This window comes from Hyperoodon ampullatus (genome assembly GCF_949752795.1).
Source record: "Hyperoodon ampullatus genome assembly, chromosome: 3".
Taxonomy (NCBI): Eukaryota; Metazoa; Chordata; class Mammalia; order Artiodactyla; family Ziphiidae; genus Hyperoodon; species Hyperoodon ampullatus.
In genome coordinates, this window is record NC_136916.1 from 49539296 (window position 1) to 49555171 (window position 15876).

Consider the following 15876-nt stretch of genomic DNA (forward strand, 5'->3'; position numbering starts at 1 on the left):
AACTTTATGAAATGCAGTAGTTGTGCCTACTGTGTATTGGTGAGTTCAGGTTCTCATTAGAGACTAGAGTGGTATGAAGGAAAGAACCATGAAAGAGAAGCCATATTTATATTAGTTCATTGTTTATAGTAATACATCTAACATAGTAACCATATAGATGTACAGAAAGTATTTGATGTAATTATCACTTTAAAATGTGATACCAGGAGAAAACCAGTATTGACTAATCAAAGTCTTTTGAATTCTAATCCTTTTATCTATTTTTACTATAATAGGTTTTGGAGAAATTGTTTGATTTTGACCAAATATGTTATGCTGCTGAAGTTAGGAAGATACACAGTAAGATCAGTTTTTTGATTAATAGAAGTTTTGAAGTAGGCTTATGTTCTGTAATCTTTATTTTTAAAAATTGGGTTTATGGGTAAGAGGTATCAGAGAAAAATGACTCATTACAGCCATTTTATATTCTGATGAGGAAAAGGCAGTTCTGCCCTATTACAGGGATATTTTCAGTGGAATCTGAGAACTGTTTAAACAGTATAATAAAACACATAACCATCTTCTTAATATCTTATTGTGTCTTCTAGGCCTTCCTTAAAGTTTCCCATGTCTCAATGGACTCCTGAATATAACAAGCTCTATACCTTAAAAGTGGATATGAAGAGTGAGATTCCTTCTGATGCACCAAAGACACAGGAGAGTCTGAAAGGGATCCTCTTGCATCCAGAGCCCATTGGGGCAGCCAGAAGTTTTCCTGCAGGAGTTGAGATGATTAATAGTAAAGTGGGGAATGAATTCTCACATTTGTGTGATGATTCTCAAAAACAAGAGAAGGACATGAATGGTAACCAACAAGAGCAAGAAAAAAGTGTTGTTGTGAGGAAAAAACGCAAAAGCCAGCAGGCTGGCCCTTCATACATGCAAAATTGTGCTAAAGAGAACCAGGGAATATTAGGATTGAGACAACACCTAGAAACACCAAGTGATGAAGATAACGATTCCTCTTTTAGTGATTGTCTTTCTTCTCCTTCATCTAGTCTACATTTTGGAGACTCTGATACTGTGACTTCAGATGAGGATAAAGAAGTCTCTGTAAGACATTCCCAGGCAATTTTGAGTGCTAAAAGTAGAACTCATAGTGCACGGTCCCATAAGTGGCCTCGGACTGAGACAGAATCTGTTTCAGGATTGTTAATGAAAAGACCCTGTTTTCATAGCAGTTCATTAAGGAGACTTCCATGCAGAAAGAGATTTGTGAAAAATAATTCCTCTCAGAGGACACAGAAACAAAAAGAGAGGATATTAATGCAGAGGAAAAAACGAGAAGTGTTAGCCCGAAGAAAATATGCATTGCTCCCCAGTTCTAGTAGTTCTAGTGAGAATGACCTCAGCAGTGAATCCTCTTCCAGCTCATCAACTGAAGGAGAAGAAGATTTGTTTGTTTCTACCAGTGAAAACCACCAAAACAATCCAACTGTTCCCTCAGGTAAAAATTTTGTTTCTTAAGTTTAGTATAGCATGGAAGCTATTGCATTGTGTTTGTGCTTATTTTCTTCTACATTTTAGTGATTTCATTGTATTTAGAAGGAATATGAGGCTCTATTAACTTTTATTTTTAAGCCATATAAATAAATTACCAACTGTAGTATTAAACCGTGACTCCAATTCTAAGATACAAATTTTAAAATTTTCTAAAATTTTAAATAGAAAATTTAAAATTTTTCTATTTTTCTGGTACAAATAAAGCAAGAGGTTTTATTGGGGTTTTTTTTTGAAAAAGTTTTTATTTTATACATAATCAGATTATATTTTGTGAGTTGTTGATTTATGGTACAGTTTTTTTCCCCATAGTGCTTCTTTAGTACGTTTAACTTTTATGAGTGCCTTTTCAGATAGCTCTGTGATGGATTTCTTTCACATTGAACTACAGTAAGAACAATTCTAGTCACTAAAAAAAGACGCTTATTTTTCCTTTAAGTACTCTATTCTTACTGTTTACTCTTCCTTTGTCATGTTCTTTATAATGGAAAAATAATTTCAAGCATTTGAGAGGTAGCTTTTATTCTAATACTGGAACACAAACTTTTAGTCCTGACGGTGCTCAGTTGAGCCTATGATTAATCAGTTAAAAATGAATCGATAGATGATTAGCTTGAGTGTGCCCCTCACCACAGTAAATGTTATATTTAACTAGAATAAGTTCATGTACAGTCTCTGAAGTGTATGTTCCATATAAACCATTCTTACAGTTTGTTGTAATTTAAGGTAATTTGATGAAGTGAGCATTGAGGAGTGAAGTCTGAACTGAGGTGAAAGATTAATTTCTTGTGAAAGTGTAAGGAAAGTGGGGTTGGGAGAGCTTTTTAAACGGCTAAGATAATGGTTTCCAATTACTGACACAGAGCTTTCCTAGTCTTTGCCTGATGTCCTGCCTGTTGAGGACAAAGCCTACTTACTAGTCTCCTGTGCAGATATGTCATTTCTCCCTCTTCTCTCCTTCTATATGGGTCCCTTCCTTTTCCAAGACACCCTTTCCTCTTCCACGTTTATTTTTCTATCCTTGCCAGAACCCTGAAATGAGCAACTTTGTTCTTAATTTTAGTCTCAACTATGGTTAGTTCATTTTTTTTAACCTACCCAAATATTTGTTTTAAAAAGAGTTAATTGAGATCACCTGCAGCTGAAATGAGGTTACAGCAACCATTCCCTGAGGTGTCTTGAGAAAGAGGGAGGTGAGAATAGGCATTGTCTTGCTTAATTGTCACATTTCACATTTTTCTCAGGTAATTAGAATGTGAAGACTCTAGTTCTGGCAGTAGGAGCAGCAGAGTCCAATTTCTGCTTGAAATTAGTGAGGCAGGATGGTTGGTGATGTAAAGCAGAAGTTCTAAGGAACTGGGCTTCCCTGGTGGCGCAGTGGTTGACAGTCCGCCTGCCGATGCAGGGGACACGGGTTCGTGCCCCGGTCCGGGAAGATCCCACATGCCGCGGAGTGGCTGGGCCCGTGAGCCATGGCCGCTGAGCCTGCGCATCCGGAGCCTGTGCTCCGCAACGGGAGAGGCCACAACAGTGAGAGGCCCGCGTACCACAAAAAAAAAAAAAAAAAAAAAAAGTCAGATGTCTTAAAACTAAATTACTAATTTATTTGCATATATAAAATGTTGAATAAATGTCAATTTAGAAATATTGCTTATTGGTACCCAGATTTTCTGATAACAGTTTTATTCACACAGGCAGCTTAGACTTTGGTGACTTGGTAATTGCTAGAACCACTTTTTAAGTCATTAGACAGTTTTTGTTTTGTTTTGTTTTGTTTTGTTTTTGCCGTATGCAGGCCTCTCACTGCTGTGGCCTCTCCCGTTGCGGAGCACAGACTCTGGACGCGCAGGCTCAGCGGCCATGGCTCACGGGCCCAGCCGCTCTGCGGCATGTGGGATCTTCCCGGACCGGGGCACGAACCCGTGTCCCCTGCACCAGCAGGTGGACTCTCAACCACTGTGCCACCAGGGAATCCCCATTAGACAGTTTTTAAGATCATATTATCCTCATCTTTGTGTGAGACGTAGCACTTGCTAACTCCCATGAGTTATGCTGTCACTGGAAATTTTATCCCAAACTACAGATACCATTTTCCCTTATATTATGACTGGGAAATCCCTATTTCACAGGGTTTTTTTTTGTTTTGTTTTATATCTAATAGCAGTGTGTTTTATTTACAGCTTTTAGAAAATGTATCCAACAGCTATATATTCATATTTTCTGACTGCACTCCATACCGTATTGACTTAAGAGTTTTACAAGTTTGCTTAAGATGTTCAGCCCTTGGAAGTGTGAAGTCCTAACACTAGGAATTATATGTAAATCCGTGAATAATTCTATTTTTCCTTTTCCAAAAATAACATTGATAGAGTTTTTGTTGTTTTATTATTTTTATATGGGAATTTTCACATATTTTTAATATAAAAATATATAAGTATACAATGAACTCCCACATAGTCATAATCTAACGTCAGTTTTCAACATTCTGCCATTATTATTTCATCTCTCATCCCTCACTTTTTTTTTTTAGTGGAGAATTTCAGAACAATTTCTGACATCATACCATTTAATTTGTTTTATATACTACATATTTCCTGCAAACTGGTGGGTCTAAAAGCTTGATTAGATTTAGCAACTCTTCCTTGGTGGTGCTGTGTACTGTCTGTTGCATCTCATGTTAAAATTGCTTAGAGGGCTTCCCTGGTGGCGCAGTGGTTGAGAGTCCGCCTGCCGATGCAGGGGACACGGGTTCGTGCCCCGGTCCGGGAAGATCCCACATGCCGCGGAGCGGCTGGGCCCGTGAGCCATGGCCACTGGGCCTGCGTGTCCGGAGCCTGTGCTCTGCAACGGGAGAGGCCACAACAGTGAGAGGCCCGCGTACTGCAAAAAAAAAAAAAAAAAAAAATTGATTAGAGGTTTCAGATGGTGTCATCCTGATCCTTCCACTATAAAGTTCCCCATCAACATTTCATGTAATACTTTCAGCAGCTTTGATGATCTTGCCTAGATCCATTATTTCATTAGGGTTGCAAAATGCTGACTTTCTATCATTCTGTTACATTTATTAACGGAGGTTATTTCATAAGGAAGAATTCTCCCTGCATCAGCTAATTGTTTACTCTGAAATGAAGGTCATACAGTAAATGTAAGATGAATGCTTGAGTCTTTACCTTCATTTGCCACTTTTCAGAATAAACTTTAGCAATATTCAGAGAGGTTTTTCATTTTCAATTATCATTTTGAACTCATGGATTTTAGCATAGTTGATGTGTTGCAGTCTTTTTCTTCTTTTTGATGTTCAAATAGTTTCATCTTTGGCCAGTGGGAGCATCTTCAAGTTGGTTTGTATCCTTTTTTTTTTTTAAATTTTATTTATTTTTGGCTGTGTTGGATCTTCGTTGCTGCGCGCGGGCCTTCTCTAGTTGCGGAGAGCGGGGGCTATTCTTTGTTGCTGTGCGTGGACTTCTCATTGTGGTGGCTTCTCTTTTTAAGGAGCATGGACTCTAAGTGCGCGGGCTTCAGTAGTTGCAGCACGTGGGCTCCGTAGCTGTGGCTCGCAGGCTCTAGAACGCAGGCTCAGTAGTTGTGGCACACAGTCTTCATTGCTTCACGGCATGTGGGATCTTCCCAGAACAGGGCTCGAACCCGTGTCCCCTGCATTGGCAGGCGGGTTCTTAACCACTGCGTCACAAGGGAAGTCCCTGGTTTGTGTCCTTTTGATGCCACTCCAGTAGTCTTTGATAACTTTCTTACTCTCTGATGTAACAAGATAGTCCAGATTCATCCTTTACATTTCCTGTTGCAAACCTGGAACCAGTCATTCCAAGCACTCCTGATTTCCTTTTATTGAGAAGTGATAGTTAGAAGCTATCCACTGGGAACGAAAGTGCTCATTGTTCTACTGGGTTATCATTGCTTTTTGTCTTTCTTAATGGACAGAGTTAGGAATGTAAAGATTTTAGAAAGATAAATCATTAATTCATGTGACTATTTCCATTGAAAATTTAGGATTAGGGTTTTTATGTAAGCTTGTGTTTTATTTTTGGATCTCTTTACTATTACATTGAAAATCTGGATTCTTAACACTATTAACAATTACTTTTTTATTCTATACAAACTATAAATACATAGACATAAGTGAACACTCATAAATGAATGTAAATGAAAATCTCTACAATTATTACTAACAGTAATTCTATTGAATATAATAAAAGATTTTTCTGTGTGGTTCCTTTTTTGCCCTTGGCTGGTTTTCTGTGTGGTTATGCCACCAATTTAATATGCATTTAGGATCATTTGTTTTGTGGTTGTTGCAAAGTATTTTGTTTTGTTTTTTAAGAGATTTGTAAAAATTTTTTAGTTTTGCTTTTTAATTATGTGAAATATTTACCTGGTTCTAAAGTCAAAACTTTTAAACAAGATATATTCATTGAGGTCTAGTGTTCCACCTCTGCCCTCTCTTCCTATCTTTTTCTCCCTAATAGATAATCATTTTTCACTAGTTTCTGTTTTAGTTTGTTGTTCCATTTTTTTCTCTTCAAAAATATTAGGGCTTCCCTGGTGGCACAGTGGTTAAGAATCCGCCTGCCAGTGCAGGGGACATGGGTTCAAGCCCTGGTCCGGGAAGATCCCACATGCTGCGGAGCAACTTAGCCCGTGCGCCACAACTACTGAGCCCGCATGCCACAACTACTGAGCCTGTGTGCCACAACTACTGGAGCCCGCGCACCAAGAGTCGAGCTCTGCAACAAGAGAAGCCAATGCAATGAGAAGCCTGTGCACCGCAACGAAGAGTAGCCCCCGCTTGCCGCAACTAGAGAAAGCCCGCGCCTAGCAACAAAGACCCAACACAGACAAAAATAAAATATATTAAAAAAAATTATAGGGCTTCCCTGGTGGCGCAGTGGTTGAGAGTCCGCCTGCCGATGCAGGGGATGCGGGTTCGTGCCCCGGTCTGGGAAGATCCCACATGCCGCGGAGCGGCTGGGTCCGTGCGCCATGGCCGCTGAGCCTGCGCATCCAGGAGCCTGTGCTCCGCAATGGGAGAGGCCACAGCAGTGAGAAGCCCGCGTAACGCAAAAAAAAAAAAAAAAAAAAAAAAAAAAAAAAAAATTATAAAATGTGTGTGTGTGTGTGTATATATATATATACACGTACACACACACATACATACATCCTCCCCTTATCTTACTCAAAACATATCTTTTTTTCACTTAACAATGTATACAGTTGTTAGAGTATAGAGATATAATAGAGGAATAAAAGTTTATATATGATGAGATATAAAGAATATATAGGCTTTCATTCCTCTATTCATTCTTTTTCACTCCTCTTTTATTTTTTCCACAGGTCCACAGTACTCCATTGTATAGTTATACCCTAATTTGTTCAACTAGTCCCCTATCGATGAACAGTTTGCAGACTTTTACTATTATGAATAGCATTGCAGTGAATAGCTTTTTGTATATGTCATTTAATAGTTTTTGCCATTGTGTCTTTGGGATAGAATTCTAGGAGGGGATTGTTGAGTCAAAGATAAAAGTGTATGTTATTTTAAAAATATGGCCAGATTTCTCTAAGAGGATTGTAACCATTTTGGGTCCATCAGCAGTGTGTGAAAGTGCCTATTTTCCCAAAGCCTTTCCAGCAGAATTAGTTGTCAGATTTTAATTTTTGGCCCATCTGAGAGGCAAGAAATAGTATGTCAATACATTTTTAATTTGTATTTTTTATGACTAATATTTGTGTGTCTTTTCATATTTTTAAAGGTTATTCACATTTCTTGTGATCAATCTATTCACTTAATTTGCCTGTTTTTCTGTCGGTATGTTGGTCTTCATTCTGGCATCCATTTTTAGAAGTTTTTTATATATTAGAGGTATACATCCTATATAACACATTTTCCTCAAATTGGTCATTAGTTTTTTGACTCTGCAATACTTCTTTACCTTGCCAAAATTTTTTTGAATTAGTCACATTTATTGACCTTTACTGTTTCTGGGTTTTTGAATCATAATTAGGAAAGTTTTTCCCTCTCCAAGTTTAAAAGGAAACTAACCCATTTCCCCCCTAGCCCTTGTATTGTTTACCTTTTTTTAAAAAAAAATGTATAAAGCACAGATCTATTTGATGTTTGTCCTCATGTACAGTGTGAAGAATGGATCCTTTTTGTCTTATGTGGCTATCCAAGTATCCCAAACAAATCATTAAAAACTTTCCTATTGACTTGAGTTGCCACCTTTGTCATATGTTAAATTTCCATAAGTATTTGGATCTATTTATGGAGCTTTCATACTGTTCCATTGGTTGGTCTGCCTGTCCATGCACTAGAAGCACACTGTTTTAATTATAGACTCTTTCATGTTTTCCTGGTTATTCTTGCCTGTTTATTCTTCCAAATGAACTAATAATCAACTTTTTATCTGAGGATGGTGGTAGTGGGGAGACACATGATGATATTTTTATTGGGATTGTATTTGTAGGCTAAATTAGGGTGAACTGACATCTTTAGGATTTTGGGTATTCCTCTTCCAGAGTATGGAATGTCTTTTCATTTACTCAAATCTAGTTTTGTATCTTTGTTTTTTTTAAAATAAATTTATTTATTTTATTTATTTTTGGCTGTATTGGGTCTTCATTGCTGTGCACAGGCTTTCTCTAGTTGCAGTGAGTGGGGGCCACTCTTTGTTGCAGTGTGTGGGCTTCTCATTGCAGTGGCTTCTCTTGTGGAGCATGGGCTCTAGGCGCACAGGCTTCAGTAGTTGTGACACGTGGGCTCAGTAGTTGTGGCTCATGGGCTCTAGAGCACAGGCTCAGTAGTTGTGGCACACGGGCTTAGTTGCTCCACAGCATGTGGGATCTTCCCGGACCAGGGATTGAACCCGTGTCCTCTGCATTGGCAGGCGGATTCTCAACCAGGGAAGCCCCCTAGTTTTGTATCTTGCAGGGAATGTTTTACAGGGTTTTTTTGTTTTGTTTTGTTTTGTTTTGTTTTTTTAACAGCTTCATTGAGGTATAATTTACCTACCATAAAATTCATCCACTTTAAGTATACAATTCAGTGATTTTTAGTAAATTTAGAACTGTGCAGCCATTACTGCAGTACAGTTTCAGAACATTTCCATTAATCCCCAAAGATCCCGGATCCCTGTTTGTTTATAGTTAATCCCTGTCCTACGCTTACTTCCGCAGACAGCCTCTAATCTGTTGCTGTCTGTATAGACTCGTTTTTTCTGGACATTTCATATAAATGAAATCATACAATATGTGGTCTTTTGTGTCTGGCTTCTTTCACTTAGCATAGTGTTTTTGAGGTTCATCCATGTCGTAGCAGATATCAGTACTTAGTTTCGTTTCATTTCATTTTATTTTATTTTTATTTTAATTTAATTCTATTCTGTTCTTATTTTATTACTTAGTTCCTTTATAGTATTCCATTGTATGGATTTGTTTACCATTAGTCAGGTGATGGACATTTAATTGTTTTTAGTATTTGACCATTGTGAATAATGCTGCTATGAACCTTTGGGTACAGATTCTTTGTGTATATATGTTTTCATTTCTGTTGGATAGATACCCAACAGAAGAGTCCCAAAGAAGAGTCAAAGCTGTTAAAACTTCTGTAACTTTTGTGACTGCAAAAGACAGGAGCAGTAGCGTAACAGGAAGATTCTTTTGATAGTAATTAGCACCAACTTGTTGAGTAGTTATGGCATGGTGATACACTTCATGTAAAGAGCCTGAGTTTAGAATTGAAATTAGGTGTTAATTCCAAGTGTTGCTCATGTTTGCTTGACAAGTCGTTTAAACTTTCTAAGTTTCAGTTTCTTCATGGAGCTAGACATGCAGAATATTATACATGGGACAAAGTATGTGCTCACAAATTGGAAGCTATTCTTGTTATTGGCATCATACCAGACTTAAGGCACAGGGGGACCAGAATAATCAATGATTTTGGGGGGTTCTTGAAGACCTCTGTCAGAGAAACCATTATTTTTGTTACCATTGTTACACTACCCAGGTTATTACATTTTATTTTTCTCATGATGTATTAATACATTATTGACAGGGGGATTTTTGCCGAAACTATGTCTCCAGTCAAAAATGTGTTAAAAAGTACAAGCAAAATAAGTACAAGCAAAATAAGTAATCTTAAAAGAAATAGCTAAATCACCTGCAGTCCCATCACTCTTAGCTGCACTCAAGTCTCTCGTCCTTTAATATTTCTACATGTAAATGACAGGAAAATGAAATTGGCCCAATAAGAAGTGACCTACTGTCTTGATTTTTTAAAAGCTGTATTAAGGTTAACTTCATAATTTTAGGAATATTTCCTTTAAATTGTGTTTTAAATAATAGTCATTCTAAAGATGCCCAAATCTTGCCTAATTGTGATTATTATTTAGTTACATGATTTTTATGTATTATGTTCAAATTATACTTATAAAGATTCTTTTTAGAAAAATGATGTTTAAGCAATAGAGTAACAGTGCCTAAATGAGTAATTTATATAACTTTTAGTTATACACTCTCTGTGTTCATAAAAAACTATATAAATTGAATTTTAATGCATTAGCAAAGCTAGCTTTGTATCATTTATCATTGGAACTTCAAAATGTTACATTTATATTGGACTTTGCATAACTATGTAAAAGGTGTTCAATAATGTTAGGTGATTGTTTTTTTACAGGCTTGTAAAGAAATTTCATGTATACATATATGGAGAAAAATCACTAATAAAGCTGATATATAGATGTAGCTTTTCTCCATGTAAAGTGGTAATGTCCAGTTGGTGGGTTAAAATAAGAGAGGTTTTTAAAAAAAAAAAATCCATGGTCTTTTATTTTTATATATAATGCTTTTAGTTTTAAATATATGATTGCCTGTGTACACTTACCTTAAGCTTCATCGTGTATGTGATTACGAAGAATTAGAAAAGTAATTTGGAAATTGAATTGATAATATTATTTTAAATAGCCACTGAGTGCTGCTATTTTGTTTTTCTCTGCCTATATTTATGCTGTTAAAAATACATTTGAGGGGCTTCCTTGGTGGCGCAGTGGTTGAGAGTCCACCTGCTGATGCAGGGGACTATGGGTTCGTGCCCCGGTCCGGGAAGATCCCACATGCCGCGGAGTGGCTGGGCCCGTGAGCCATGGCCGCTGGGCCTGTGCGTCCGGAGGCTGTGCTCCGCAGCGGGAAAGGCCACAACAGTGAGAGGTCCGTGTACCGAAAAAATACATTTGACCTGAACACGTGTATGTGTGTAATCTTTAGAACTTAGAAACTACTTTAAAAATTTGCACATAATTTTTAAATCTTAATTTTTTCTATTTAATGGATAGAACAATTTGTAAGTATTCCAAAATAGAAATATTATGGAATATTTTAAAAATAACTATTTCTCCAATCAGATCATCTTTTATTGCCTCTGTGATTTACCAGTGCCTTCCTTGTTATCCTCTTTGGAGTATCAGAGAGCATGTTATAGATCTTTGTCATGGGCTTGTAACCTCCTCCAGATACTGGCCAGCTTTTGAAGTAGTGCAGATATTTGATTATGTAGAGGTATATTAGAGATGAAATTCCAGGTTGTCTAGGAATGGTGCCTCGGGTGAAGGAATGTAGACTGCGTAAATTCCACAGTGAGAAGAAAGTTGAGCCATTTGTTGTCATTGTGCTAAGCAAGAGTTCTGTAAGAGTTGGATAAAAATGAATATATGGTATCAATGGAATACCACTGTACTAGTAGAAAATGTAATGAAGAAAGGGAGCATGTTTACAAGAGCAGCAAAGAGAATAAAGAGTGTAAGAATAATCTCAATAGGAGTATATTTAGCTTCTTTGAAGAAAATTATGTAGCTTTATAGAGAGTTACAATTATAATCAAACCAAACCCTCAGTTTTTCTACAGGTTTATAAATATGATATTGGAAAGATATGTTCTTAGATGAAAGTATGTATATTATAGAGATATCAGGGCTTTGTTAGTGATGCTTAATGCCAATCCAGTCCAAATCTCAAGAATTTTTCTCTCCCCTTGATTTTATAATCCTGAAGAATAATTAGGAAAACCTGAATCTACTAAGTATCAAAATAGAATTATTCCAGTCTTTTCAATAAAGTGTTGGGACAATTATGGATCTACATGTTAAAAAGGTGAATTTAGGCCTTTTATATCATGTCAGACACAGAAATTAACAAAATGGATCACAGACCTAAATGTAAGAGCTAAATTTTACAACTTCTAGAAGAAACATACAAATTCTTAGTCACCTTTGGTTATGCAGAGATTTCTTTAAAAGGTCACCAAAAACATGATCCATTAAAGAAATAGCTGATTTGGGCTTCATCAAAATGAAAGACTTTTATGTTTCATAAGACACCATTAAGAAAATGAGAAGAATATATACTACTATATATACTACTATACATGCAGTAGAACAGCTATAATAAAAAAGAGATGGTAACAATTAGTGGCGAAGATATAGAGAAAATGGAGCCCTCATTTTCCTGGTGGGAATGTAAAACAGAACAGTCACTTAGGAAAACAATTTGGCACTTCATTAAAATGCTAAACATAAATTTACCATAGTATTTAGAAATTACGTTCCTAAGTATTTACCCAAGAAAAATGAAAGTACATGTATGCCTGAAGTACATGTATTTATTTGTAATAGCCAAAAGTGAGAAAAATTCAGATGTCCATCAACAGAAGAATGGATAAACAAACTGTGATGTATTCATATGATAGGATACTGCCCAGCAGTAAAAAAGAATGAACTATTGGTACACACAACATGAATAAATCGCAAAATAAGTACACTCAGTGAAATAAGCCAGATATGAAAGTATATGTAATGAATTACTCCATTTATATTGAGCTCTTGAAAATACAGATCAATCCATAATGACAGAAAGCATGTTAGTTGTTGTAGGGATATAGGGATGGGGTTAGAGGGACAATGATTGACTGAAATAGGGCATGTGGGATCTTTTTAGGGTGTTGGAAGTGTTCTAAAACTGGATTGAGGTGATGTCTATGCTCCATAAACACACTAAAATCAGTGAAATGTACACTTAAAGTGGGTGAAATTTTAAGCTCTCAGTATTCTTATTATGGGAAAATTCTTATCACAAGATATTACTTGTAAACTGTTGTCTGATCTTTACATTGACAGGTGATAGTAATGAAGAGAGAAGAATGTTTTAAAAAAGAAGACATTTTAGCCCTAGATTTGTGGAAAATATAGCAAGAGAAGAAATGGAGCATAACTTTTCTTTTTTGTTGTTGTTTAACCATCTTGACCATTTTAAAGTATGCAGTTCAGTAGTTTTAAGAATATTCACGTTGTTGTGAAACAGATCTCCAGAACTTTTTCTTCTTGCAATCTGAAACTCCATACCCATTAAACAACTCCCTTTTCCTTCCACCCCCCAACTCTGGTAACCACCATTCCACTTTCTCTAGGAATTTGACTAACTTAGATACCTCACATAAGTGAAATCATACAGTGTTTTTTTGTGACTGGGTTATTTAACTGAGCAGGGCCAGATTCTATTTATAATCTTATCTAATGCCATAAGTAAAAATTAGTGCTAGGTGAAGTAAATATTAAGGAAACACATTGCACCAAGTATAGTATGTACCATCTTCTAGATGAGTAAGCACTTTCCAAACCTGGAATACTTTAGAAAAGAACACGTACAAAAAAATTACAGATTTTATAGCACAAAACTCAAAAGCTACTGTGTTTTTCTTAAAAGAATACCATATTACATAAATTAAAAAACCTTGAAGAAAACTTACAGAGAGTGTAGTATCTTCATTTTAGATATTAAAGGGTTGATATCTTATAGAATGTGAATATCTTACATAAGATCTTAAATCAGTACTTTTAGATATTACAGTATTAATATCTTTATATAAGATTATACAAATTCATATGGAAACTACTAAAAGTTTGTAAAGAACAGACAAAAATCATAAGAGGAAACAAACGTGCAAATTAAGAGAGTAAGTACTGTTTTCACTTTGCATAGTGAGCTCTGGTTTTAAAAACTTTGATTTGACAGATGAATTTTACTTTTGTAATGAATTTCAGTCTTCAAAGTCAAAATAAAAATTTTTGTCTTTAAGTTAGCTGACAGGCATATGCTCTTTATTTTTTTAATTGAAGTATAGTTGATTTACAATATTGTGTTAATTTCTGCAAAGTGATTCAGTTATACATATATATACATTCTTTTTTGTGTGTTCAGTTAAACATATATATACAAAGTGATTCAGTTATACATATATATACATCCTTTTTTTTTTTGTATTCTTTTCCATTGTGGTTTATCATAGGATACTGAATATAGTTCCTTGTGCTGTATAGTAGGACCTTGTTGTTTATCCCATATGCCCTTTAAATGTTTTTTCTTTTTGTTTCCAGGAAATATTGATGAAGATGTTGTGGTGATAGAAGCTTCCTCCACTCCCCAGATCACTGCCAATGAAGAAATTAACGTTACCTCAACTGACAGTGAAGTGGAGATAGTAACAGTTGGGGAAAGCTATCGGTAAGATTTTAATTCCTAGTTGTATATTTGAAGTTTTAAATGTAAATATTTAGACCCATTTGTGCTGCAGATATTTGCATTTTTTTTTCTTTACCTAGTTTTAGTGTGTGTATACCAACCAGATTAGTGGTTGTCAAACCAGACTGTGTTAGATTTATCTGGGAAGATGATAAAATATATATTGTTGCCTGGATCATAGTCCAGACCAGCTGAACCAGAATCTTAGGAATCAGTATTTTTTTAAGCACCCCAAGTATACAGTAAGTGTTGAGTCATTGCTCTAGATAAACATCAGTTTTACTTGGTGTTTTATAAAATTGAATTTGTTTTATGATTCAGAAAGTTCACAAACTCCTCTGAAATTTAGATGTGAATAGTACATAAGTACTGGGAATGATAATGGTATCTCATTAATACCAGTGGTGTTTATGCTATTATGTTAGGACAACTTAGTATAAAACATAGTTTTTGGATTTTTTTGTCCTTCACTCAGTAATTTTATATAAGCCCTGTAGTAAAAAATGAATGAGATATCCTCATTTGTTTTGATAAATAACTGGAAATGACATTGCCCTTTTGAGAATCACTTTGACAGAAAAAAGAGAGAGAGAGAGAGAGACCCTAACACAATTCATTTTGTGCTTTAGATGATTACAAATACTGGTAAAGGAAGCAGTGAAGTACTCCTCTCTTTCGTTTGATACACCAAACTGTGGATGAATCTTAATTTTTGTGTTGGAATGAATTTAGAAATGCATTTGCTTATTGTATTTTAATTTGTTATTGATTTTTTAAAAAAGCGTTCTTATTTTGGAAGCATGTTACAATCATACCTAGAATGTGCTTCTTTACTTGCTACTTTCCCGTTGGAGTACTACTTATAATGGCATGGAAGAGAGCACTCTATAATATATCCCTGTTTAAGTTTTTTTGTTTTTTTTTTTGTTTTTTTTTTTTGTGGTACGTGGGCCTCTCCCTGTTGTGGCCTCTCCCGTTGCGGAGCAAAGGCTCCGGACATGCAGGCTCAGTGGCCATGGCTCACGGGCCCAGCCGCTCTGCGGCATGTGGGATCTTCCTGGACTGGGGCACGAACCCGTGTCCCCTGCATCGGCAGGCGGACTCTCAACCACTGCGCCACCAGGGAAGCCCCCTGTTTAAGTTTTAAATGATTTTCCCAGACTCCGAGGAAAATTGATATTCCACAGTACGTGCCACTGTTATTCTGTGACTGTCCATAGTGGTTGGTACAACACTGACTCAGTTTTTATGAGCTATAACAATTGTTGAAACTAAGGATCTGTTTTTTCGTGGAACTGGAGAACTTTCTTTTCATGTAGACGCTTAAATGTTCAAGCAGATGCATTTACATAGTGATAGACAGTGCTCTTGAAAAAGACACACAGTGCTCATTAGCCATATTTATTTTTCCTTATGGTTACCTAGAATATTAACTTTGTCACTTTAGCTGGCTCTTGGCCCTTCCTGTTTAAGAGAGAATGTATCTGTGTTTCAGATCCCTTTGTGTCAGGATTTGACAGTTGCCACTAATTATAGGGGCGACTAAGGCCTCTGTGAAACTGTTCCTCATACATCAAGTTTTTTGCTGGTACTTTACTCAGCATTATATTTGGAGTTAGGACATCCTGTGAAGTTTTCACAGAAGTGCTGCATAGTGGACGTGAAAGTTTCTGCAGCTGTTAATAGCTTCTAAGAAATAATAGACTACTCAGTCTCTCATCAAAGACTCTTGGTTTCTCAAGAATTTTAAATGGT

General features: G+C 36.2%; 1 protein-coding gene across 5 annotated transcripts in view; it reads left to right on the forward strand.

Moving 5' to 3' along the window:
- Positions 1-606: 606 nt before the first annotated feature.
- The window catches only part of RNF111 (ring finger protein 111), a gene marked incomplete at its 5' end in the record, with an annotated part of 47665 nt that continues 32395 nt past the window's right edge, over positions 607-15876 (forward strand). For all 5 annotated transcript variants that reach the window (XM_079700379.1, XM_079700380.1, XM_079700381.1 and 2 more), the window contains 2 exons: positions 607-1486; positions 13977-14103. In XM_079700379.1, coding sequence (XP_079556505.1) covers positions 607-1486; positions 13977-14103 — 1007 coding nt within the window. The remainder of the gene's footprint in view (positions 1487-13976; positions 14104-15876) is intronic.